At 39.1% G+C, this 24,661-nt stretch overlaps 1 protein-coding gene across 3 annotated transcripts in view; it reads right to left on the reverse strand.

Moving 5' to 3' along the window:
* The window catches only part of IARS1 (isoleucyl-tRNA synthetase 1), a 119,252-nt gene that overhangs the window by 2,143 nt on the left and 92,448 nt on the right, over window positions 1–24,661 (reverse strand). The window contains exons 28-33 of one of the 3 annotated variants that reach the window (XM_049896102.1): window positions 22,030–22,125; window positions 20,928–21,104; window positions 16,815–16,920; window positions 9,625–9,750; window positions 5,686–5,829; window positions 4,874–5,026 (exon numbers count right to left, since the gene is read on the reverse strand). In XM_049896102.1, the coding sequence (XP_049752059.1) occupies window positions 4,874–5,026; window positions 5,686–5,829; window positions 9,625–9,750; window positions 16,815–16,920; window positions 20,928–21,104; window positions 22,030–22,125 (802 nt within the window). Of the gene's footprint in view, window positions 1–4,873; window positions 5,027–5,685; window positions 5,830–9,624; window positions 9,751–16,808; window positions 16,921–20,927; window positions 21,105–22,029; window positions 22,126–24,661 lie in introns of those variants that run through there. The other 2 variants (XM_049896101.1, XM_049896103.1) reach the window with 2 other exon arrangements.

Raw genomic sequence — 24,661 nt, forward strand, 5'->3', positions numbered from 1 at the left:
ATTCCAGTAAAATCTTTGCCAATAGAGAAAAGCAGCAAGAGAACATAGTGGATAGAATAGTGGCCCCCCAAGAGATATGTACACGTAATCTTAATCCCTGGAACCCATGAAACCAATACATTAAATAAACCAAACCCACTGCTGTCGAGTCGATTCTGACTCATAGCAACCCTAAAGGACAAAGCAGAACTGCCCCATATGGTTTCCAAGGAGTGGCTGGTAGATTGGAACTGCCTGCCTTTTGGTTAGGACCTGTGAAGGTTACCTTATTTGAAAAAGTTAAGGATCTTGAGATGAGATAATCCTGGATTATCCAGGTGAGCCATAAATTCAATGAGAGGTATCCTTACAAGAGACACACTGAGGAGGCAGAAGAGGCAAAGTCATCACAGAGGCAGAGACTGGAATGATGCACCACAAATCAAGGAATGTCTGGAGCCACCAGGAGCTAAGAGATAATGAATCTTCCTGCAGAGCCTCCAGAGGGAATGTAGCCCTGCTGACACTGAGACTTTTAGCTTTCCAAACAGTAAAAGAATAAATCTGTACAGAGAACTTGTCTTACCCAGCCTTGTTCTGGGTAGGAATGAAAGGAAGATATCCCCATGAGAATTCCTTGCCCTCCTGTATGATGGGGAGGCAGAACATTCTTACCATTTCCTCTGTGGCCCAAAAGAACTGAGTTTGAAGTGGGTCTGGGCTGACAGTATTCCCAAGGAATTAGAGGAACTGAGCCTTAAAGAATGCTTACTGATAAAGTTCCAAGAAAAGTTCACGGCAAAAAATTAAATCATAAAAGAAAACAAGAAAGCCAGAGTTAACAGAATCAGACCCACTAAGGCTACAGATACTGGCATTAAGTCAGTGTGAGTCTGTATATGCATATGTTAAATGTATTTTATATACTATATATAAGTGTTATGGAATGAATCGTGTCCCCCCAAAATATGTTGTAAATCCTAACTTCTATGCTTGTGGTTATAATCCCATTTGGCAATGTGCTGTCTTTGTCATGTTATTTAGACAGGTTAGTATAGTGTGTGCTTAAATCAATCTCTTTTGAGATATAAAAGAGATTAAACAGGCATGCCAGAGAAGCAGAGATGGGGGAAGAGAGATGCCAAGTCACATGAAGATCACCTAGGAGCAGAAGCTCAAAGAGACAAGGACCTTCCTCCAGAGCTGACAGAAAGAAAGCCTTCCCCTAGAGCCTGCAACCTGAATGCACACTTCTAGCCTCTCCGAAAATAAACTCCTGTTTGTCAAAGCCACCCACCTGTGGTATTTGTTATAGCAGCACTAGATAACTAAGACAATAAGCACGTGTAAGATATAAGGTAATAAAATTACCGGTACAGGATAATATATTTATATACATAGTCATGTGCTGCATAACGTCTGTTTAGGCGACAACTGATCACATATACATCTGTGGTCCCATAAGGTTTTAATAGAGTTCAGAAACCCTGCTCAGAGAATGGGACGTAGCAGACATAACTGGACGTGGCGAATGCACCAGCCTCCTGGTGGCTACTTAGTCAGTACACGTACACTACACTATTCCATCCAGCTTTGTAAGTACTATATAATATGGTGGAAACCCTGGTGGCCTAGTGGTTAAGTGCTATGGCTGCTAACCAAAAGGTAAGCAGTTTGAATCTGCCAGGCACTCCTTGGAAGCTCTATAGGGCAGTTCTACCCTGCCCTATAGGGTTGCTATGAGTCAGAATCAACTCAGCAGCAGCAGGTATATAATATGGTGTCCATTTACACAACGTCCAAACCACATAACATCCTACTTCAAAGAATGTATTGTGGATGTTAAGCAATTCATGACTGTACATTTATTTTACATAAATACAGGAATAAAAAGGGTATAGAAAATATGAAAAATATGAGACTATAGAAGTGACTAGGCAGGTTTGAAAAAATAACCACATAAAACCTTTGAAAATGAAAGACACATTAAAATTAAAAATCAGAGTTAGGAATTCAATGGTTTAGTTGAATAGCAAGGCAAACACAGATAACATGAGAATATATGAACTGAAAAATAAATCAGCAGGTCTTCCAGTTCCTGTTCCAAAGTGTAAAGAGTTGAAGTTGTCACTCCCCTGCTCACAACAAGAAAAAAGCTGAACAAACTGAAAATCAACTACTCTTCTTAGATTCAAAAGAGAATTGAGGTCACAGGGCAAACTGCCTGAAAGCTAGAGAGACAGACAGCCCACCTGAAGCCTGAAGCTGGAACCCGTGCTGGTAGAAGTGCAGACTATAAGTGACTTAAATTGCTACAGACTGAGCGTGGACTAGCTTGACAAAAACCTCCTGGGGGCTCAGTGTTAGTGACTTTTACCTCTAGGAGCCCCACTAGATTCTCAGGTTAAAGATCACAGGAAATCCCCTCATGCTCCCAGAAGAGGGAGGGGAAAAGCAACCATTTTGAAATATACCACTCAAAGGCCTGCCTTTGGGGGAAACTATTTTATCAGACCTGAATTTCACCAGACCCTAACTGACCTGAGGAAACTCCGGTGGCTTAGTGGTTAAGTGCTATAACTGCTAACCAAAGGGCTGGCATTTCAAACCCACCAGGCACTCCTTGGAAATTCTATAGGGCTGTTCTACTCTGTCCTATAGGGTCGCTATGAGCTGGAATTGACTCGATGGCAAAGAGATTTTGGTTTTAAATTACTTGAGAGACAAAAAATACCCAACTTTAGCCCCCTCTAGCCTTCCTATCTCACTAAAGAAAAAAAAAATATATATATATATATAAAAGCTGAGAAGCACTTGTGAAAGGCATAGCCCAGGGGCATAGGCTCATTAAAACCTGAGACCTAATCATAGGGTTACAGAACCCTTTCCCCTCCTTACATCTTCCCATCACATCAATCAATAGGGCTCCTGTACAACAGGGATTACAGTGAAGAGAACTGCAACCCTCAGACTGTATTTAAAAAGAAGTTTCTAGGCAAAGGCAAAGACAACAGGGAAAGACAAAAACAAGGACACTAGAAAAATTCATAGCTTCTCAACAGCTACAGCAAATAGTAAACACAGCCTAACTGCTAACTGATAAACATTAAACCTCACACCAAAGACTTATTTATCTCAGTTCCTTTTATCTGATAGACATGTCTGGCTTTCAACAAAAATTACAAGGCGTGCTAGAAGGCAAAAATACAGTCTGAAGAGAAGGGCAAGCATCAGAACTAGACTCATATATGGCAGAAATTCTGGAATTAACAGACCGGGAATTTAAAATAACTACGATTAATATCCTAAGAATTCTAAAGGAAAAAGTAGAAAATATGCAAGAACAGATGGATAATAAACTCTAAGACTCAAAAGGAGTGCCAGAAATAAAAAACTATAAACAGAAATGAATAATGCTTGTGATGGGCTCATTTGAAGACTGCATACAGCTGAGGATAGAATCAGTGAGCTAGAAGATGGGTCAACAGGAAGTTCCCAATCTGAAAAGGAGAGAGAGAAAAAAAAAAAAAGAATGAAAATATGGAACAGGATATCTAAGAACTATGTGACGATCACAAAAGGGGTGATATACATGTAATAAAAATACCGGAAGAAAGACAAAAAAGGAGCAGAAAAAACATTCAGAGTCATAATGGCTGAGAATTTTCCAAAATTAATGACAGACACCAACCAAACCACATATCCAGGAAGCTCAGAGAATACTAAGCAGAATAAAAACAAAAATCTACACCTACCCATATCACATTCAAACAAAGAGGCAATCTTGTTTGTCAAAAACGGAAAGAAAATCTTCAAAGAAGCCAGAGGAAATAAACACTTTGCCAAGATTACTCAGAATGTAGCACAGAAAGGAAAAATATGAAGAGAATAAGAGACAGGGGGGATAGAATGAACAGGTGTATTCAAAAAATGTCTAATCAAAGCTCCAGAAAAAGATATTAGATAGAATGAGGAAGAAGTAACGTAGGAAAAGAAAGACTGACAATCTTCCACAAGTGCTGAAAGACACAAATCCTGATTTAGAAAGACCAGTAGATAACACACTCACATGATATCTACTGGACTTTCTAAATCAGTATTTGCTATGAGTTGGAATCAACTCGATGGCAATGGGTTTGGTTTTTGGTTTAGTAGCTATCAAACTATATAAACAAAAGGATGGCGTGGTTTGGACTTCGGATGACTAAAAGGATGGCTACCAACAGCAAAAGCAAATGCCACAAAGAAAAGTTGTCTGGGGAATGATTTCAGTAGCAGCAATATTAAAGCAGGTATGTCCGATGTGTACTAGGGATTACAGAAACAGAGCTCAGAGGGTAGGGCTAAGATGTCTATAGAGAAGTTGTCAAAACATATACAGAAGCCAGAATCACAGAAGTGCATGATGTGAAGGGTGAGCACAATAAAGGAACAAAAAGAGTCTGCCAGGTATTAGCTGTGTATCCCGAGCCTCGGTTTTCTGAATTATAGAATGGAAAATGTCCACCAGTGATGCAGCTCAAGTCCTCCTGTAGCTCAGTGAGAACATGCATGTGAGCGTGCCTTATAACTGTGAACAGAGGCAGTGTCAGGCTTAAGTCTCTTTCAGAGTGTTATAAACTTTTGATAATTTTGATACCAAGGGAAGGAATAATTTTTAGAACAGCCAAGTATGTTAATCTACCTAGAAGCATTCATTTTTACTAACATGTAACTTTTAGACTATTTCCAAAGCAAGGACTATTTTCTTTAAAAATTATATTATGGTAAATTTCCAGGAAAAGGGCATAATATAACTATCTCACACACACACATAATCTACGACAGGTTGATGGCATCAAAATCTATTTTCAATGAAAGAAAAAAAATTTATAACGCTCTATAATCTCCTCACCTTGTGTTTGAGTCTCATTTAGAAACAGCTTTAGCTTCCTGCTCCGAAGGCCAAATACCTTGGCTGCTTCATACAGAAGACCTTCGTAGGTGAGTCCATTTTGCCCAATTGGGTTTTCAAGCAGGAGAGTCCCCACTGTTCCCATTAAACATTCTACAGAATAAAGAACAAACTGGATTAGACCGGAGAGTTCAGCCTCCATCTCCCAGGTCCCTCAACAGCCGTTGTGACTGCAGATGACTATAACAGGCCATGTTGAAGCTTCTGAAGCAGCAGTGTGTGTAGGAGGCAACGCGTGACAGCTGGAGGTACAGTCTCTGCAGCACAGCCCCACACACTTCACAGACGTGAGGGGGAAAAACAAACACCAACAAGTATAATAGCCCGCAGTTTCAGCAAACAAGCAAGTTAGGGGCCCAAAGAAGTTTAGTAACAAATGTGCACAAGAGGATCCTAAAATATTAAGGAAAGACAAACAAGAATCTTAATCTGTACAACAGCTTTCAGAACTTTTTCCAAGGAAAAAAAAGGTAACATTAAAATGTTCTGGCACTTAATTTAGCTTCATTTAGTCGTCATTTTTACCTTACCCATTTATCTCATTTCCTGACCGTATCAGATGAATGAGAATATTTCTACATAAACACCCTCCCCCAAAAGGAATCAGAGCCCACATTTCAAATCACTACATTAAACAGACTTGAAATATACATCTAAGTCAGAGAGGGTGCACATGAAAGGGAAACCTTAATGCCCAGTACCCCACAACCTGATCACTATGGGTATTCCCAGATGAGGGTGAGGCACCATACCTTGTGGTTCTGTGTTCAAGAGCTGTAGGTTGATATACTGACAGAGAAGAGTACTGTGATTGCTGACCAAAGACGGGGCTGATCCTGCAGTCACACACAGTGTTTTTCCACTAAGACTTAGAAGGTCGGTTTGGTTTTTTATTTCTAAAAATGATAGAAAAATCATTTTTTCAGGGCTAAGTAAGTCAAAACTAAAGTCATTTTTTCCTATTAAACTATCTTTTTACAATGATGCTTTCAGCTTAAGTTCTGCTTATCAAAGGAAATCTAAGAAATCAGGCTTCGATGATATGTAAGATAAATGACATACAATATTCATAACTTAAAATAAAAGGCAAATTGTTTTTCCTCTTTAGTATCTTCCCTGAATATTATGGCTCCTCTTAAGATTTCATCCAATATGAGAACACCGATCTTTGCAATGAAAAGGGGACTTATATTAAAAAATGATGGTATAAGTTGGAAGATAAGTTATTTGACCTATAAACATATGCTGAAATAAGCAAGACATACAATCACATGTGGTATATTTCATTTATGGAAAACTAAACACTGCTTGGCGATGCATAATGCATACACAGGTAAAATACAATGAAATGAAGTGAATGATTATCACAAAATGAGGGTAATGGTTAACTTCAGCGGTCGAGAGCGGCTGTGATTGGGGATGGGGTCCTGCAAACATCAACTGGCAGTGGCACGTATGAGACTGGGCTGGAGCAGGCCCAATAGGAACACATAAATTGCACCATAAAAAGTGGCCAGATGCCCACAGCCCAGCCTTGGACTACACAGTCTCCTCTCTCAACCCATACACGGCTTTACTGGAAGTCTGCTATAGCCAGCTGACTGAGAAAACATTTCAAGCCTGCTGTATAGATGGTACTGCGCAGCACACTGGCACCATCTGAAAGTGTGCCTGGGGTGGCCTTGAACAGTGGTGGAGGGAAACTCTGCCAGTGGGCATAACTTTGTTCAGTGCAAGCTGGTTGTTTATGTTGCTTGGAAGGAGAGATGGCCAGAAGAATGGATCTACACTGATTCATGAGCAGTGGATAATGGTTTGACTGAACAGTCAGGTACTTGGAAAACAGAATTGGGAAACTGGTTACAAGCCAGGTCAAGAGGGATGTGGACAGACCTCTCTGAATGGGCACAGAGTGTGGAAATGAAGATCCTAAAAAGCAGGGGGACAAGATAACCCATTCTGTGGATATCAGCCATCCTCTTTCTCAAGCCACGCTTCTCCTTGCCCAGTGGATCTATGAACAAAGGAGTCATGTTGGCAGGGAGAGGACAATGCATGGGCTCAGAAACATGGACTTCCATTCCGCAAAGCCGGCTGCTGCAGGCACTATTGTGAACCCCACCTGCCAACAGCAGGGACCAAAATTAAGCTTCCAACATTGCATTACTGCCAGGGGAGATCAGCTCAGTCATCTGATGGCAGAGTGGTTATACAGGACCACTTTCATCATGGAGAACATGAATCGCTGTTCTCCCTAGAATAGAGACGTCTTTTACAGAAGATCTTATTTCCCATTATGGCATTCCATACAGCATTGCTTCTGACCAAGGAACTCATATTTAAGCAAATAAAATGTGGCAAGGAGCTCACGTTCTAGAAATTCACTGGCCATACTATGTTCCCATCATCCTGAAGCAGCTGGCTTAATAAATTGTGGAATGGATTTCTGAGGACTCAATTTCATCATCCCTGAAGGCAACACCTTGCAGGGCACAACCAGGATGCAGTTCATGCTTGAAATCACAGGTGTCAAAATATGCTCTGTGGGTTGGCTGCCTGTTTATGTAAATAAATCTTTAATAAAACATAACCTTGCTCATTTGTTTACATTCTGTCTATGGCTGCTTTTCATGAGCATGGCAGAATTGCAACAGAGGCTAAAATATTTACTATCTGTTCTTTTAGAAAAAATTTGCTAACACCTGCTCCAAGGTAGAGGCCAATAAACACGTGGTGCTATTTCTCTCACAGCCAGGATTCATGTGTCTAGAAATGAGGAGGAAAATGACAGCAGCATGTCTCACTATTGCCCTTAATGATCCATCAGCAAAATGATTCACCCCGCTACTCTGGACTCTGTTAGCTTTCCCAAAGGAGGAAAATTCCTACCAGGTGACAGCAACGGCTTCATTAAACTGGAAGCTGTGAGCTGGCCACTTTGGGCTCCTTTGACCAGTGAACCAACCACCAAAGAGGGGTTACTGTTCTGACTACAGAACAAGGGTAAGGAGGAATGTCTGGTGTGCAGAAAATTCCCTGCATCATACCCAGGGGTATTTATGGCTCTAACCCTTTAGAAAGATTTGAATCACCTTAACGGGAAATTGCTTGCTTAAGGCAAAGGGAATATGGAATGGCCAGTGGAAGAAAGAAGTGATAAAAGCTTTGACCACATCATCAGTCAACAAAAATGAGGACTGCAATAGTTATAAGACTTCTTATTTTTTTCAGAATATATTTATGTACATATTAACCAATTTTTCCCACTCTTCTATTTACCAACCATATAACATAAAATAAATGAAAAGAGGTTAACTTTGTATCTCAATAAAGTTAAAAGACAGTAAAGGGGGAGTGTGTCTCAGGTAGAAGAGGAATAAATATCACCCAAAGATGGATAACCTGTTTTGGGGAACAGGGTTAGCATGTGTTCAGTTGTACAAAGGATACTTGTATCATGTCAGGGGAAAGCATGATTTTTAATTTATAATAATCTTTATTTGAAGTTAAATATGGTTTAAAGAGGCATGTGTAGGTGCCGAGATCACAAGTGCCAAGATCACTGTGATGGTATCATCCTGTCAACTTAGCTAATCTAAAACTATGTTTCCCAGAATTCTCTGCCCTGCATGGCTCTGGATAAGGGTTGACCACAAGAGAAACCCACATGGGATTTAGAAGGCAGAAGTTTTTTAGCAACAGTTATTATGTTCAAAAGGTTAACACAGGGCCCAGGCACCAGTGGAGTGCCTGTCATAGAGTGAGACAGCACAAGGACCACATGTGGCCCCTCCTCCTGCTCATCCAAGTCCTAGGCCAGGCACAAACACACTTCTGGGGCAAAGGGCACCAGCAGTGTCTCCTGCAGGTCACCTGTCAGTGTTAGATGGGGCTGGACAGATGTGGGTTCCAGTTTGTCCTTGCTCTCCACTTCTCATTCCACAGTGACTTCAGTCAGAGATTCGAGCCTTCTACTGACTTACCACCTCCTCTTTGTGGATCTTAGAGATTTTCCTTAGATCCTCCAACTGACCAGAATTTTACTTCCCCCAGCTTCTCCCACGTCACTTTTAGCAATCCTTAACAGATAAATGGCAAACGATTTTCCACAGTGGCTCTATCAATTTATACTCCAGCAGTGAATGGGCATTCCTCTTACTCAATGTCCTTGCCGATATCTGATACGGTATGTTTTTTCTAGTTTTTGCCAATCTGGTGGTATCTGATTGCTATTTTAACTTTTATTTTCCTGATTACCACTGAGGGTTAGCCATGTTTCCTCTACTTGTTGACCATTTGGATTTCTTCTTTTGTTAAATTATTTAAATGTTTCTGAAAACGAGAAAGTATTTACAATTCTTTAAAATTTTACTTAGGCTTATCTTATGGAAAATCTGGATTTAGGAGGATTTAGGCAATATGCTTAAAGTAAAAATTCACCAGGGAGGTTTGCGCAGCCTGAAACCCGTCCCATAAAACCCACCACATCTCTTAATAAGTCCGGAGTTCTTTCAACTGTATTACACAATGAAGGGGGCACAAAAGAGACTCTGTAGTCAAGCATTGTTTAAAAGTCCTTTCCTGACTCAGAAAAGCAGCAAAGGTTATGTAGCGTAAGTGATAACAAGTTAAGATCCTCATCAATCCACGTCATGTCAAAGGCCATGGACATCTTTTGATTTTCCACATACCTGTTTCATCATGGAAGACAACCAGCTCTGTATTTTTAACCTTAAAAATGCTACTAACAATGCTCTTCAGCTTTAAAAGGTCCAACCTATTATCGCCTTTTGGATTTTCTAGAAGCAAAACTCCACCTAAAAAGCCACAAAAGAAATAGTCAGAAAAGTAAAAAGAAAATGCTAAATCTGGAGGATAAGTCAGGGGATACCAGGGATTTAAGTCCTAATTCTTCAACACTATGGACATGGTTACGATGTGTTTTGGCAATCCTTGGCAGAAGTCCAAGAACAGAACTCTATCAGGCAATCTGTAGTCATGTTTTTCTACAGTAAACTTTCTGTTTTTATGACTTTCACTTTTCACCTTGTACCATTTATGAATTCTGAAGACCTAGGCAGACTAATTAAAAATACTATCTGATCATTATTTTAAAAATCATTCTCAAGAGGCTCCAGATGTTGATTTTCATACACCTTAGATTAACTGTATTTATTTAATTTAATAACGCTCTGTATAGGATTTTCCCTCCTCCAGTACGAGACCTAGTCTAGGGTCAGATGTTACATTTAGTTGTCCTATCTCGTAGCCTCCTGCAGCTCACACGCCATATAGATTACTGAACTTATGCAGCAGTTGGGGGAAACTACGTATTGCCCAAGGCATAATCACAGGTTCAAATGAACACACAGACACCCTGGAAGCAGCTGGCCACAGCGCTGGTGGGCAGACCAGTGCTGGTGGGCAGACCAGTGCTGGTGGGCAGACCAATTCAGGGCATGTCGTCTTCAACCTAGTCAACGTGAACGTCCAGTTATTAGTTCTTGGCGTTTTTTTGGTTTGTTTTTTGTTTTTGGTAGATTCCTTGGGATTTTCTACACAGAGAATCATGTTATCTACAAATAAGGACAATGTTACTTCTTCCTTTCTCATCTATATGCCATTTAATTCCTTTTCTTCTCTTAGAACTTCCAATACAATGAATAAAAGTAGTGAGAACAGGAATCCCTGTCTTGCTCCCAATCTCACGCAAAAAGCATCATGAAGTATTATAATGTCAGCTGTAATTTTTTTTTTTGTAGATGCTCAGTAAGTTGAGGAAGTTCCTCTCTTAATATCTGAGGGTTTTTATCACAAATGGCTGCTTTGAATTTTGTCAAATGCCTTTTCTGCATCAATTGATATAATCACGTAATCTTTTAGTTTGTTAACATGGTAGATTACATTGATTAATTTCTCAATAGTGAACCAGCCTTGCATCCATAGAATAGATCCCACTTGGTCACGATGCACGACTCTTAAAATACATACCTGAATTCTATTTCATAATATTTTGTTAAGAATTTTTATGTCTGTGTTTGGGAGAGATATTGGCTGGTAGTTTTCTTTTTTATGCTGTCTGGTTTTGGTGATGTGGGAATATGAGCTTTATAAAATGAGCTGGGGAGCATTTCCTCCTCTTCTACTTAATGGAGGAGTTTGTGTAAAACTGATATTAATATTTTAAGCATCTGATAGAATTCTCCAGTGAAATCATCTCAGTCTGGAGATTCCTCTTTTGAAAGATTTTAAATTACAAATTCAATCTTCAGAGCTATGTTGTTGTTGTTGTTGCTAGTTGCCACTGAGTCAACTCTGACTCATGATGACCCCACGTGTTATAGCGCAGAACTGTTCCATAGGGTTTAATTGCCTGTAATCTTAATGGAGGCAGTTTGCCAGGGCTATCTTCTGGGTTACCACTGGGTGGATTCCAACTACCAACTTTTAGTGGAGCAATTAAGCTCCCCCATTATAAAAAAAAAAAAAGAAAAAACCACCAAACCCACTGCCGTCAAGTCAATTCCCACTCATTAGGGACCATATAGGACACCACTGGGTTTCCAAGGAGCGCCTGGTGGATTTGAACTGCCAACTTTTTGGTTAGCAGCCGTAGCTCTTAACCACTATGTGACCAGGGTTTCCACACCCATTATAGGGCCATTAAAATTGTTTTTCATATTGGGTGAAGTGTTGTAGTCTGTGGTTTGAGAAATTGGCCCATTTCATCTAAGTTGTCAAATATATGCACGTACGGTTGTTCGCAGCATTTGCTTATTACCTTTTTGATTTCTCAGAGTCTGTAGTGATATTCCATTTCGTTCCTGATATTTTTTTTGTCAGTCTAGCTAGAGGTTTATCGATTTTATTGATTACTTCAAAGTGCCTGATTTTTGTTTCACTGATTTTCTATTTTCCTGATTTGAGTTGCCCTGATGCCTGTTATTTGTCTTCCTTCTGTTTGCTTTGAGTTTATTTTACTTTTTTAAATTTTATCAAAAAGCAGAAACATTGGACCTTAAGATTATTGAGAAACCTTTCTTTTTTTTGATAATGTAAGCCTTTGGTGCTATAAACTTCCCTCTAAGCACTGTTTTAGCTGTGACCCAAATATTTTGAGGTATGACATTCTCCTTTCATTTAGTTCTGTTTTTGTTTTTTAATTTTCCTTGAGACTTCCTCCCGGATTCACAGACTATTAGAAGTGTGTTGCTTAGCTTTTTTTTTTTTAAATAATTTTTTTTGTCACTGTTAGAAACACACAGCAGAACATGCACCAATTCAATCATTTCTACGTGTACACTTTGGTGACATGGATTACATTCAGTTGTGCAATTATTCTCACCCTCCTTTTCTGAACTGTTAACATAAACTAACTGCTGCCTAAGTTTCCTGTGTATTCCTTCAAGTTGCTGTTGTCAATTTGGTCCTGCATGGGTAATTCTTTAAAAGAGCACAAAGCTCAAGGCAGATTCTTTACTAATTAAGCTAAACTACTGTTTGATTTAAAGAATTCAAGGTTTTTTTTTTTTTTTTATGGTTTAAAGATTATCTCAAAGCGCACGTTTTGGAAGTTCATTCAGCCTCCGTGGGCTCCAGAAATGTTTGGATTCCATGAGAATCTGAAATTCTGTTCTGTATGTCCCCCTTATGATCAGGACTCTTCTATAGAATCTTTGATCAAAACATCTGGTAATGGGAGCCAGAGACCATCCCATTCTTCTAGTCTCACGGCAAAGGAGGCACGTGTTCATGAAGGCAATTAGCCACACATTCCATTTCCTCCTCCTATTCCTGACCCTCCTTCTTCCTCTGATGCTCGAGGTAAACAGAGACCATTTGCTGTGCTTCAGGTGGATGCCTGCAAGCTTTTAAGACACCAGGCACTATGCAACTACAATGAACGAGGAGGTAGAACAGAAGCACTAAACACGACATTAGCCCAATTAACTGGGATGTCTTGTTAAACCATGACCCTAATACTCCAAACCAAGGAACCAAATCTCATACGGAGTTTGGTTATACATAAGCAGTTGCTTTTTTTCCAGTTGTATCACACAATGTGTGCTGGGTCTTATGGTGGTGTTATTACTAGGTTTTTGAGGAACTGCCTAAAAGTATGCTGTTTAGTTTTCAAGTGTGTCAAGGTTTTCCATTTATCTTTCTGTTACTGATTTTTTGTTTGATTCCATTGTGTTCACAGAATACACACGGTATGGATTTACCTCTTTTAAATTTGTTGAGGTACATTTTATGGTCCAGGCTATCTTGGTAAATGTCTGTGGCACTTGAATGCAATGTGTTCTGTTGCTGTTGGGTGGAGTGTTCTATAAATGTGAACTATATCCTGCTGTTCGAGTGTGTTAAATTCTTCTGTATCTTTGCTGATTTTCTGTCTAGCTCTTCTATCAATGGTTGAAAGACAAATGAAGTCTCTGGCTATAATTTTACATTTGTCTATTTCTCCCCTTAAGGTCTATCAGTTTCTGCTTCACGTATTTTGTAGTTCTGTTGTTTGGTGCATATAAATTTAGCATCTTCATGTCTTCTAGGTGGACTGACACTTGAATCATTCTTAAAAGTCTCTGGTAATTTTCTATGCTCTGAAATCTAGTTTATCTGATATAAACATACCCATTCTTATGTTCTTTTGGTTAATGTTTGCCTAGTATCTTTTTTCATCCTTTTATTTTCAATCTGCCTATATTTTTACATTTGAAGGGTTTCTTACAGAAAGCATATCATCAATGTGCCAATCTGTTAATTGGTACATTTAGACCATTTAGATTTACTGTAATTACTGGTACATTAAGCCTTGTTGTTGTGGACTGGATTGTGTCCTCCTCAAAATGTGTGTCAATTTGGCTAGGTCACGATTCCCAGTATCGCACAGCTGTCCACCATTTTGTGATCTGATGTGATTATCTGATATACTGTAAATCCTAACCTCTATGATATTCATAAGGCAGGATTAGATGCTAATGAGGCAGGACTCAATCTACAGCATTAGGTTGTACCTTGGGTCAATGTCTTTTGAGATATAAAAGAGAGAACCAGCAAAGAGAAGAGGGACCTCATACTATCAAGAAAGAAGAGCCAGGAATGGAGCATGTCCATTGGACCCGGAGTACCTGAGCCGAGAGGCTCCTAATCCAGGGGAAAACTGATGACAAGCACCTTCCCCTAGAACCAACAGAGTGAGAAACGCTTCTTCTAGAGCTGGCACCCTGAATTTGGACTTCTAGGCTCCTAGACTGTGAGAGAATAAATTTCTGTTTGATAAAGCCAACCGCCTGTGATATTTCTCTTATAGCAACATTAGATAACTAGGACACATGTCTTCAATTTTATTTGTTGTTTTTTATTTGTCCTATTTGTTGTTTGTTTTCTTTTTCCTAGCTTCCGATGGCTTACAGGACATATACCAGATTTGCATTTTGACTTGTTTTTGTATGTATATCTTGACATAGGCTTTTTTAGCAGCTGTTCTAAGTAGCACATTATATGCACATAACTTACCACAATCTACTGGTATCAACATTTTACCAGTTCACGTGAAGTACAGAAGCCTTATCTCCCTTATGTTTCTTTACTCTTCCCTATTTATAATTGTTTTAAAATTTCTTCTCTATACAGTTTTGCTTCAACACAGATTAATTAGAAAATCCAAGAAAAAGGAGAGTCTATTTAAATTACCTATGTTTTTGACTCTTTCTTCTATTGTTCTTTCTTCCTTGCTAATATTCCCAGATTCCATCTTTTATCATTTTATATCTCAAGACCTTCCTATAGCCATTTTTTTAGGATAAGTCTGTTGATGATAATTCCTTTAGTTTTCCTTAATCTAAGAATGTCTTGATTTTCCCATCAACCAGAAGGATATTTCTGATGGACACAGAATTCAGGGTAGACAGCACTATTTGAAAAATGTCCTTTTACCTTCTGGCTTTCATGGTTTCTGATGAGAAATTTGCTATCATCTGAACTGCTTTCCCCCTATAAGTAAGGTATTCAATCTGTTTCTAAAATGTTTTCTTAAGTTTGACTATGATGTGTCTTGTGGCAGATTCATTTTGGCTTATTTTGTTTGGGGTCTGTTCATCTTTTTAAATGTGTAGGTTTATACCTTTTGGCCAAATTTGGGAAGTTTTCAGCCATTATGTCTTTAAGTATTTCTTTTAGTCCTATCCTTTCTCCTCTTATTCTCCTATTCTGATGACATGAAGGTTAATCTTTTGTTATTGTTCCACAGGTGCTTGAAGCTTTGTTCATTTTTTTTCAGTCTCTATTGCTTGGAACGGGTATTTTCTCTTTCAGTTCACATATTCTTTCTTCTCTCTCTTCCATTTTGCTGCTGAGCCCATCCATTGGGTTTTTGTTTCAGTTATTGTATTTTTTTCAGTTCTAAAACTTCATTTGGTTCTTTCTATCTCCTATTTCTTTGCTGAGGCTTTCTCCATTTCTAATTTGTCTCAATTAGGGATTCTAATGGCTTCTTGAAATGATTTTAATATGGCAGTTTCAAATTCTGTTAGATAATTCCAATATCTCTATCATCTTGGTGTCTGTATATACTGATTGTATTTTTTCATTCAGTTTGAGATCTTCCTGGTTCTTGGTACACTGAGTGATTTTCAATTGAAATGGACACATTTTAGGTATTATTTTGAGACTCTGGTTCTAAGTTGGAGCTCTGGTGGTATAGTAGTTAAGAGCTATGGCTGCTAACCAAAAGGACGGCAGTTCAAATCCACCAGCTGTTCCTTGGAAACCCTATGGGGCAGTTCTACTCTGTCCTATAGGGTCACTATGAGTCCGAATTGACCTAATGGCAACGGGTTTGACTGCTTCTTATTTAAACTATTTTAGCTGACTTATGACACTGGGCACTGCCTCATTACTGCAAGGTGGGAGTAGAAATACAGAGTCCCTACTCGTGTCTCCAATGACTCCTTGCTAGTGTTGGGTGAGGGGTGTGGGCTCCAGCTTTCCAGTTGTTTCCAGGCTGTGAGGGGTAGGAGTGCCTCATTACTGTTTCACTAACACCTTGGTGGCGGTGACATGTGGGCTCATTATAATTAGGCAGTGGTGAAAGCCCTGACTCTCCACTGAGACTACTCTGACACCACTCCAGTGGGGAGGGAGAGGAATACCTTGCTACTGCCCAGTGGAGATGGAAGATCAGTAGTTTCCACTGACACCATTGAGTGGGGAGGGGCTCGTTACCACTACTGGGATGAAAGTCCCAGCTTACTACTTGGTATTCACTACCACCACTGTGGTGGTGGTGGTGAGGAAGGTGGCACTTAAGGCACCTCAGTTCAGCCAGATGAGGGTGGAAGTTTGGGCTATTCACCTACTCGTTACTGATATGGGTGGTGGTTAGGCCACAGTTTTCTGTGGAGAGTGGTGACTGTCTAAAAATTTTCTGTCTTGCTAGGCTGCCACTTTCACAGATCTTTTGCTAGAGAAAGCAGGATGTTGCTGGGACTTCTTTTGTCTACACCTGTTGGCACTTCCAGGCTGACACCCTCAGCTTCATGTGTGTGACATTAAAAAGAAAACGCACCACTGTTTTGTTACTGGGTCCCAAAGTCTGCTTCTTTCTATCATCCACAGCCTCCTTATGTTTTTCTTTTCATTGCTGTCTTACTGTTTTTATATATAATGTCCCATTTAGTTGTACCCAGAAAAAGAAACAGGGAAAAGTACATTTACTCCATGTTCCCAGAAGTGCAAGTACCATCATTTACTTTTGTGGATTCCTTTTGATGATAATTAAAAAGTATCAAAATTCATCAATTCCTTTGTAATAGCCTTAAAAACATCCATAGGTTTTACTACAAAAATGGAATAAACCATTAAGTTTACTTACTCTTACCTTGCTCACTCCCATTTACACAAATGTTAACATTGACATATGCACAAGCGGGACCAGGCAGGGATGATCCTCTGGTGAGTGTAATTTCCAGTTCAGACCCCTTTAACTGAACATATGAAAACGTGTGATTGAGTAACTGCAACATTTGAAATATTGTGGGCCACGGACCACCAAATAACAAAGACCATGAAAGAAGCACTCTATGCAATTTTGGGAACATATTCAATCTTATCACTGAAATAGGAAACAGCTACAATTTCTTCCCCCATTTTTTCCTCCTTGTACTCTGTACTTTTCAAAAAGTAAATTTTTTTCTTTGATCATACAAACAATATATGCTCATTTCTAAAACTTCAAAATATTTAGTAAAATATCCTTGTTTCTAAGTTTTCTTGAGCAGGTTCCGACTCGGCAACCCTATACACAAGAGAACGAAACGCTGCCTGAACCTGCACCATCCTCACAATCATTGCTACGTCTGAGTGCATGGCTGCAGCCACTGTATCAATCCATCTTGTTCAGGATCCTCCTTTTTTTTTTTTTTTGCTAACCCTCTACCAATCATGAAGTCCTTCTTCAGGGACTAGCCCCTCCTGATAACATGTCCAAAGTATGTGAGATGAGATCTCACCATCACAGCTCCAAGGAGCATTCTGGCTGTACTTCTTCCAAGACAGACCTTATTAGCTGTTCGCATTTTGCATGCATATGAGGCAATTTAAAATACCACGGCCTGGGTCAGGCATACCTTAGTCCTCAAAGTGACAACTTATATTCACCCAACGGAATACATCATTTGATTTTGTGACTGCTGCTTCCATAGGTGTTGATCGTGGATCAAAGTAAGATGAAATCTTTTGACAACTTCAATCTTTTCTCTATTTATCATGATGTTGTTTATTGGTCCAATTGTGAAGATTTTTGTTTCATTTTGAGGTGTAATCCATACTGAAGGCTGTAGTCTTTGAGCTTCATCTGTAAGTGCTTCCTGCTTCCTCTACTTTGCTTTTAGCAAGCAAAGCTGTGTTAAATGCGTATCACAGGTTGTTAATAAGTCTTCCTCTAATCGTTGACACCGCATTCTTCTTTATAAAGTTCAGCTTCTCGGATTATTGCTCAGCATACAGATTAAATAAGTATGGTGAAAGGACACAACCCTGACACACACCTTTCCTGATGCTAAACCATGCAGTATCCCCTTGTTCTGTTCGAACGACTGCCTCTTGGGCTATGTACAGGTTCTGCATGAGCCCAATTAAGTGTTCTGGAATTCTCATTTTTCAAAATTTTACCCATAATTTGTTATGATCCAACTGGTAAAATGCCCTTGTACAGTTAATGAAACACAGGTAAACATCTTTCTGGTATTTTCTACTTTCAGTCAAGATCCATCTGACAGCAGCAATGATATTCCTTATTCCATGTCCTTTTCTGAATCCAGATTGAATTTCTGGCATTGTACTTAACTGCTGCAATCTCTTTTGAATCATCTACAGCAAAGTTTTACTTGCGTGTGATATTAATGATATTCTCTGGTAGTCTGTGCATTCTGTTGGATCACTATTTTTTGGCACAAATATGGATCTTTCCCAGTTGGCTGGCCAGGTAGGTGTCTTCCAAATTTCTTGGCACAGATGAGTAGGTGCTTTCAGTGTTGCATCCATTTGTTGAAACATCTCAATTGGTTATTCCGTCAATTTCTGAAGCCTTGTTTTTCACCAATGCCTTCGGTGCAGCTAGGACTTCTTTCCTTCAGTACCATCAGCCCTTGATTATATGCTACCTCCTGAATTGGCTGAACATCAACAAATTCTTTTCGGTACAGTGCCACTGTACTCCTTCCATCTTCTTTTGATGCTTTCTATGTTGTCCAATATTTTGCCCATAAAAACTTCAGTATTGTAACTTCAGCCTTAAAATTTTTCTTCAGTTCTTTCAGCTTGAGAAATGCCAAGTGTGTTCTTCCTTTAGGTTTTCTATCTCCAGGTCTTTGCACATTTCATTATAATACTTTACTCTTGTTTTCTCAGGCTTCCCTTCGAAATCTTCTGTTCAGCTCTTTTACGTCATCATTTCTTCCACTGGCTTTAGCTATCTACATTCAAAAGTAAGTTTCAGTGTCTGTTCTGTCATCCGTTTTGGTCTTTTCTTTCTTTCTTGTCTTTTTAATAACCGTTTGCTTTCTTTATGTGTGAAGTCCTTGATGTCATGGTCATTATCATTCAATGCATCAAATCCATTCTTGAGATGGTCTCTAAATTCATGTGGGATTATCACTAGGTAATACTACGGCTTTTGACTTGTTTTAATTTTCTTCAGCTTCAACTTGAACTTGCATATGAGTAACTGATAATCTGTTCCGCAGTTGGCCCCTTGCCTTGTTCTGTCTTATGATATTGCATTTCTCCATCATCTCGTTCCACAGATATAGTCAATTTGACTCCTATGTTTTCCATCCAACGATGCCAACGTGTATAGTTGCCATTTATGTTGTTGAAAAAAGGTATCTGTAATGAATAAGTCGTTGGTGTTACAAAATCCTATCATGCAATCTCCAGCATCGTTTCTATCACCAAGGCCGTAGTTTCCAACTACTGATTCTTTTTCTTTGTTTCCAACTTTCGCATCCCAATCACCAACAATTATCAATGCACCTTGATCGCATGTCTGATCAATTTCAGACAGCAGAAGCTGGTAAAAATCTTCAATTTCTTCAACTTTGGCCTTAGTGGTTGATGCTAAATTTGAGTAACAGTTGTATTAACTTGTCTTCCTTGTAGGTATATTATTATCCTATCACTAACAGCATTGTACCTCAGGAAAGATCTTGAAATGTTCTTTTTGATGATGAATCCAACGCCATTCCTCTTTAGTTTGTCAATCCCAGCACAGACCATACGGATGTCTGATTCAAAATGGCCAATACCAGTTCATTTTAGCTAATTCCTAGGATATCGATCTTTATGCACTCCATTTCATTTTTTACGGCTTCCAATTTTTCTAGATTCATACTTCATACACTTTACGTTCTGATTATTAATGGATGTTTGCAGCTTGTTTCTTCTCATTTTGAGTCGTGCTGCACCAGCAAATGAAGGCCCCAAGAGCTTGATTCCATTCATGTCATTAAGATCGACTCTACTTTGAGAAGGCAACTCTTCCCCAGTTGTATTTTGAGTGGTTTCCAATCTGAGGGGCTCATCTTCCAGTACTATGTCAGACAATGTTTTGCTGCTATTCATAAGGTTTTCATTGGGCAATTTTTCAGAAGTAGACTGCCAGGTCCTTCTTCCTAGTGTGCTTTAGTCTGGAAGCTCCGCTGAAACCTGTCCACTGTGGATGGCCCTGCTGGTATTTGAAATACCAGTGGCATAGCTACCAGCATCACAGCTCCATGTAAGCCACCACAAACTAATAAAAATTTCAAACTCCTGTAACTTGTCCCCACTGAAAACGAAACAGCCACTTTCAACCCTTGCTTGTGTTTTCTATTTGGCCCACACAAAGTACGAACAAGACAAGGAACCAATGATTGAATAAATGACTTAATGATATAGCAAAGAGTTCTTCCTCTGTTATAAATGACCTGCTTCTGAATTATTGGCAATATCTTCCATGTGTTGGCATTAGACTTTCATAGTTACATCTTAAATTCCCAGATGTACCAACAGGAAACACTATTATAATTTCACGCATAACCTACTACCATAAAGTTGCCAACTCGACAGCAACTAATGACAACAACTAACATACAAGTTAACTGCTGTTCAAGCTAATTGCTGTTTACTTTTAGCAATAATTCTCAGAAGCCACAATATTGACTTCTTTGATTTTAAACAAAACAGGACCCCCATCTCCTGGCAAATCTGACACACCCTCCTGGATACCTCTCTCAGGACAAGCGCTGTGAGAACAGATCAGCCTTCCCTCTCTCTCCCTCTCTTCTGGACATCCTCTCTCTGACCATTATTGACTCTTGTCCTGAGCAATGCTTTAGGACTGAGTACTACACCATTCTCTATTGGAGGACAGAATATCAAAATGTGACTATATAAACCTGAAGTTAAAAACTAATTTTAAATCTTGAACAGTTCAACAGAACTAAGAACTCACCTGTGTTTTTTCCTGAATAAGGATTTTATCTGATACAGGAACTGGATATGGTTTCAAAGGAGCCTTTATGGTGGCAAATATAAAATCTGTGTGGCTTTCAATAACATTATTCAGATACTTTTCTTCTGATTTTACTTCATAATAAACTGTTATTTCATCAGTTGGAACCAAATTGCACTAAACATACAGAAAAATGAAAACACATTTTGTTAATGAAAACATAAGGGACTGTTGAACAAGGACTAATAATCCCATTCTAAAAAATTACACAAGGGAACAGTTACCTGTCCCATCCTTTCTTGGGCAATCCACAGGACTAAGTACTTCAATAAACTGTTTTTGTGTCCATCTCCCCACTCTTTGAAGGGAGGGCATGTATCTTTCCCTGTCAAAATCAGTATCTCATGAACGTTTTTGAAACAAAAGAGTAACTGAGTAAGAACCCACTGACAAAAGTCTGAACTCAGAAAGAGCTCAACCAAGTGCCCTCTTGTTATTTGCTAGAGTGGTCTTCTCATACCCTAAAAACATCTAGCCTGGGTAAGAAGATGTGCTGGATAGCCCTTCTATATGTGAACTCCCTCCTTGCGGTAGAAGCTCTTAGGACCTCTCACCTGGCAAGGACTTGGCTGCATCTTCACTCCAGCTCCCTAATGAAGAAGAATCACCCGACTCTGTCCAGACCCAACACTTTCTCCTCTGGGCTACGTGCTTTTCCACACAAACTGCCACCTCTGGCTTCCCCAGACACAACCAATGTCATCTCTGATTAATTTCTGTACCTTACTTCCAATATAACTGTACTAGTTGGAAGAGCTATCTCCCCAGCAAATGATTCTGTGGAAGCCACAGGGAACTAAAAAAAGATGGAAAGAGGCACAGGTCGGGTGGAAACAAAAATTATCCATCTTGTGACTGAACAAATAGGGAGTGAAAGAGGACCATCTTTCCTACAAAGTACAAACTGAATGGGTAGGAGATTACTGAATAAGATCAAAAATCAATCCCTGAGGTTTATGCTACCTACCTCTCCTATTCTCCGACCATCAAAAAAACAAACAGAAAGACCTAACTAGATTGTTCGTAATCTGAAAACACAGACCTTCTTACGAAGTTTCTGGATGCGATTGATGACTTCCCGAGCCAATCCTTCATCCACCATCGACTGGTCAGGGGTGACATCTAAGAGAACCAAAGCCTGAAAGAATGGAGAGTACACATCATGACAATAAAGGAAAACACTCTTTCAAACTTAGCATGCTGTTTAACAATAAATTCTGAGTCAATACTCTAACTTCACACTTTAAAGAATTAGAAAAAGAAGTGCAACCTAAACCCAAAGCTAGTACAAGGAAGAAATTATAAAAATTAGAGCAGAAGCCAATGAAATAGAAAACATAAAAACAACAGAGGGAATCAATGAAACTGAAAGTTGGCTTTCTGACAAGATCAATAAAACTGATAAACATTGAGCTAGAATGACCAACTGAAAGTTGGCTTTTTGACAAGATCAATAAAACTGACAAACATTTAGCTAGAATGACCAAGAAAGAGACAAGACACAAAAAGTAAAACAAGAAATAATTATAGGGACATTACTACTGGTCATCCAGAAATGAAAAAGGATTATAAGAGAATAGTATGAATAATTTGATAATCTAGGCGAAATGGACAAATTCCTGGAAACACACAAATCACCTAAATTGACTCAAGAAATAGAAGATCTCAACAGATACAACAAATGAAGATACTGAATCAGTAATCAAAAAAGATGCCACAGAACTGGGCCATCTGTCTGTTGTACATGGGGTTGCCCTAAGTCAGAGTTGGCTCAATGGCAACTAAGAACAACAACAACAGGATGGCTATTATAAAAGACAAAACAAAACAAACACGTATTGGAGAAGATGTGGAGAAACTGGAACCCTTCTGCATTGCTGACAGGAATATAAAATGATGCAGCCTGTACTGAAAACATTTTGGCAATTCCTCAAAAAGTTAAACACTGAATTACCATATGACGCCATCCATTCCATTTCTAGGTATACACTCAAAAAAAAAAAAAAAAAAAAACAGGAAAGCAGGGACTCAAACATATATTTGTATACCAATATTCACTGCAGCATTATTCACAATAGTCAAAAGATGGAAACCCCCAAGGCCCTTCAACAGATGCATAAATAAAATGACATATGCATACAATGGAATATTATTCAGCCATAAAGAGATATGAAGTTCTGGTGCAATGTTATGGCACGGATAAACCTTAACAGGATTATGTTAAGTGAAATAAGCCAGATACAAAAGGTCAAATATTGCATGATCTCAATTATACGGAATATGTAGAGTAGACGAATGCACACAGAAAGCAAGCAGATGTGACATTATCAGGGGCTGGGCCAGGGGAGACGAGAGGCATAGTTTAATAGGCACTGAGTTTCTGTTTGGAGTGACACAAATTTTTGAAATAAATAATGGTGATGGTTCCACAATGTTACGAGTATAATTAATGTCACTGGATTATATACTTGAAAATTGTTAAAATGGCAAATTTTATCTTGTATATATTTTACCATAATTAAAAAAAAAATTCTGCAAAGTCTTTAATGCAACACCATTTATTCATACAACTCAGCAAAGGAAAGAAAAGTCCCTTAGTTGCTTTCTAGCTCTGTCCATTTTAACCAGCTATTCCTTTATCTGGAAACCCTGGTGGCACAGTGGTTAAGTGCTACGGCTGCTAACCAAAGGGTCGGCAGTTCAAACCCACCAGGCACTCCTTGGAAATTCTGGGGCAGTTCTACTCTGTCCTATAGGGTCGCTGTGAGTCAGAATCGACTTGATGGCACGGGGTTTGGTTTTTGGTTTGGTACTCCTTTATCTATGGAAAAAGGTGTAGCTCTTTTTTCTCAACTGTTTTTTGAAACATAGGGCCAAAGCGGTAATCTGTACAGGAGATGCCCTGAGATTTGCTTTTATGAAAGAGTCCCTCATGTGACTGCTTTTTAATAAATATCAACAAAATGAAAGACTAACAATCATGAAGTGCTTGGAGCAGCACAACTATAAAAAAAAAAAACTAGTGGATCAAAGGCCTCAAGGCAGCCACTCCTCCAAGTTGTTTTTTCACCATGACCTTTTCTGTCCATTGGTTCGTCAGCATGATTCAGGACACAATGATTTCTATAAGAGATCACAATACTTTTTATATGATTTATTTTAAACTGCTATCTTCTTGCTAACTTTATCTACTTTTCTATCTCATCTTTTGTAAAGGTTGTTGATTGTGATACAGTAAATAGCTATAATGTCACTTCTACTATAAAGCACATTATATAGTGAAATATATTCTACAAAGTCCTTGAAAATTAAGCATTATCCCCACTTGCTATGAAGAAGTAAATCAGAGAATTTAACAGACTTGCCCTGCTTTACAAAGACACAAGGAGGTAGAACTGGAACTGAATGAAGGGCTCAGGACAGAGCCACCACAGCTCACTACAATAATTAAACCATGTCAGGAAGCTCAAGATCCAAGATGACGCTCGTATAATTATGGACAAATTCTTCAGGCCCTCCCTCACATTTGCTATAATCAGAAGGCCCAGCAGGCGGGTCACCAACAATGGCAGCAATAGTGTCATCAGTAAGAAGGGACGTCCATCCCCATTGTGTTTACAGATTCCCTCCCCACCTCTCCTCTTCCTTCGTTCCTAGCCTCTTCACCTTTGATT

This window comes from Elephas maximus, chromosome 9 (genome assembly GCF_024166365.1).
Source record: "Elephas maximus indicus isolate mEleMax1 chromosome 9, mEleMax1 primary haplotype, whole genome shotgun sequence".
Lineage (NCBI taxonomy): Eukaryota > Metazoa > Chordata > Mammalia > Proboscidea > Elephantidae > Elephas > Elephas maximus.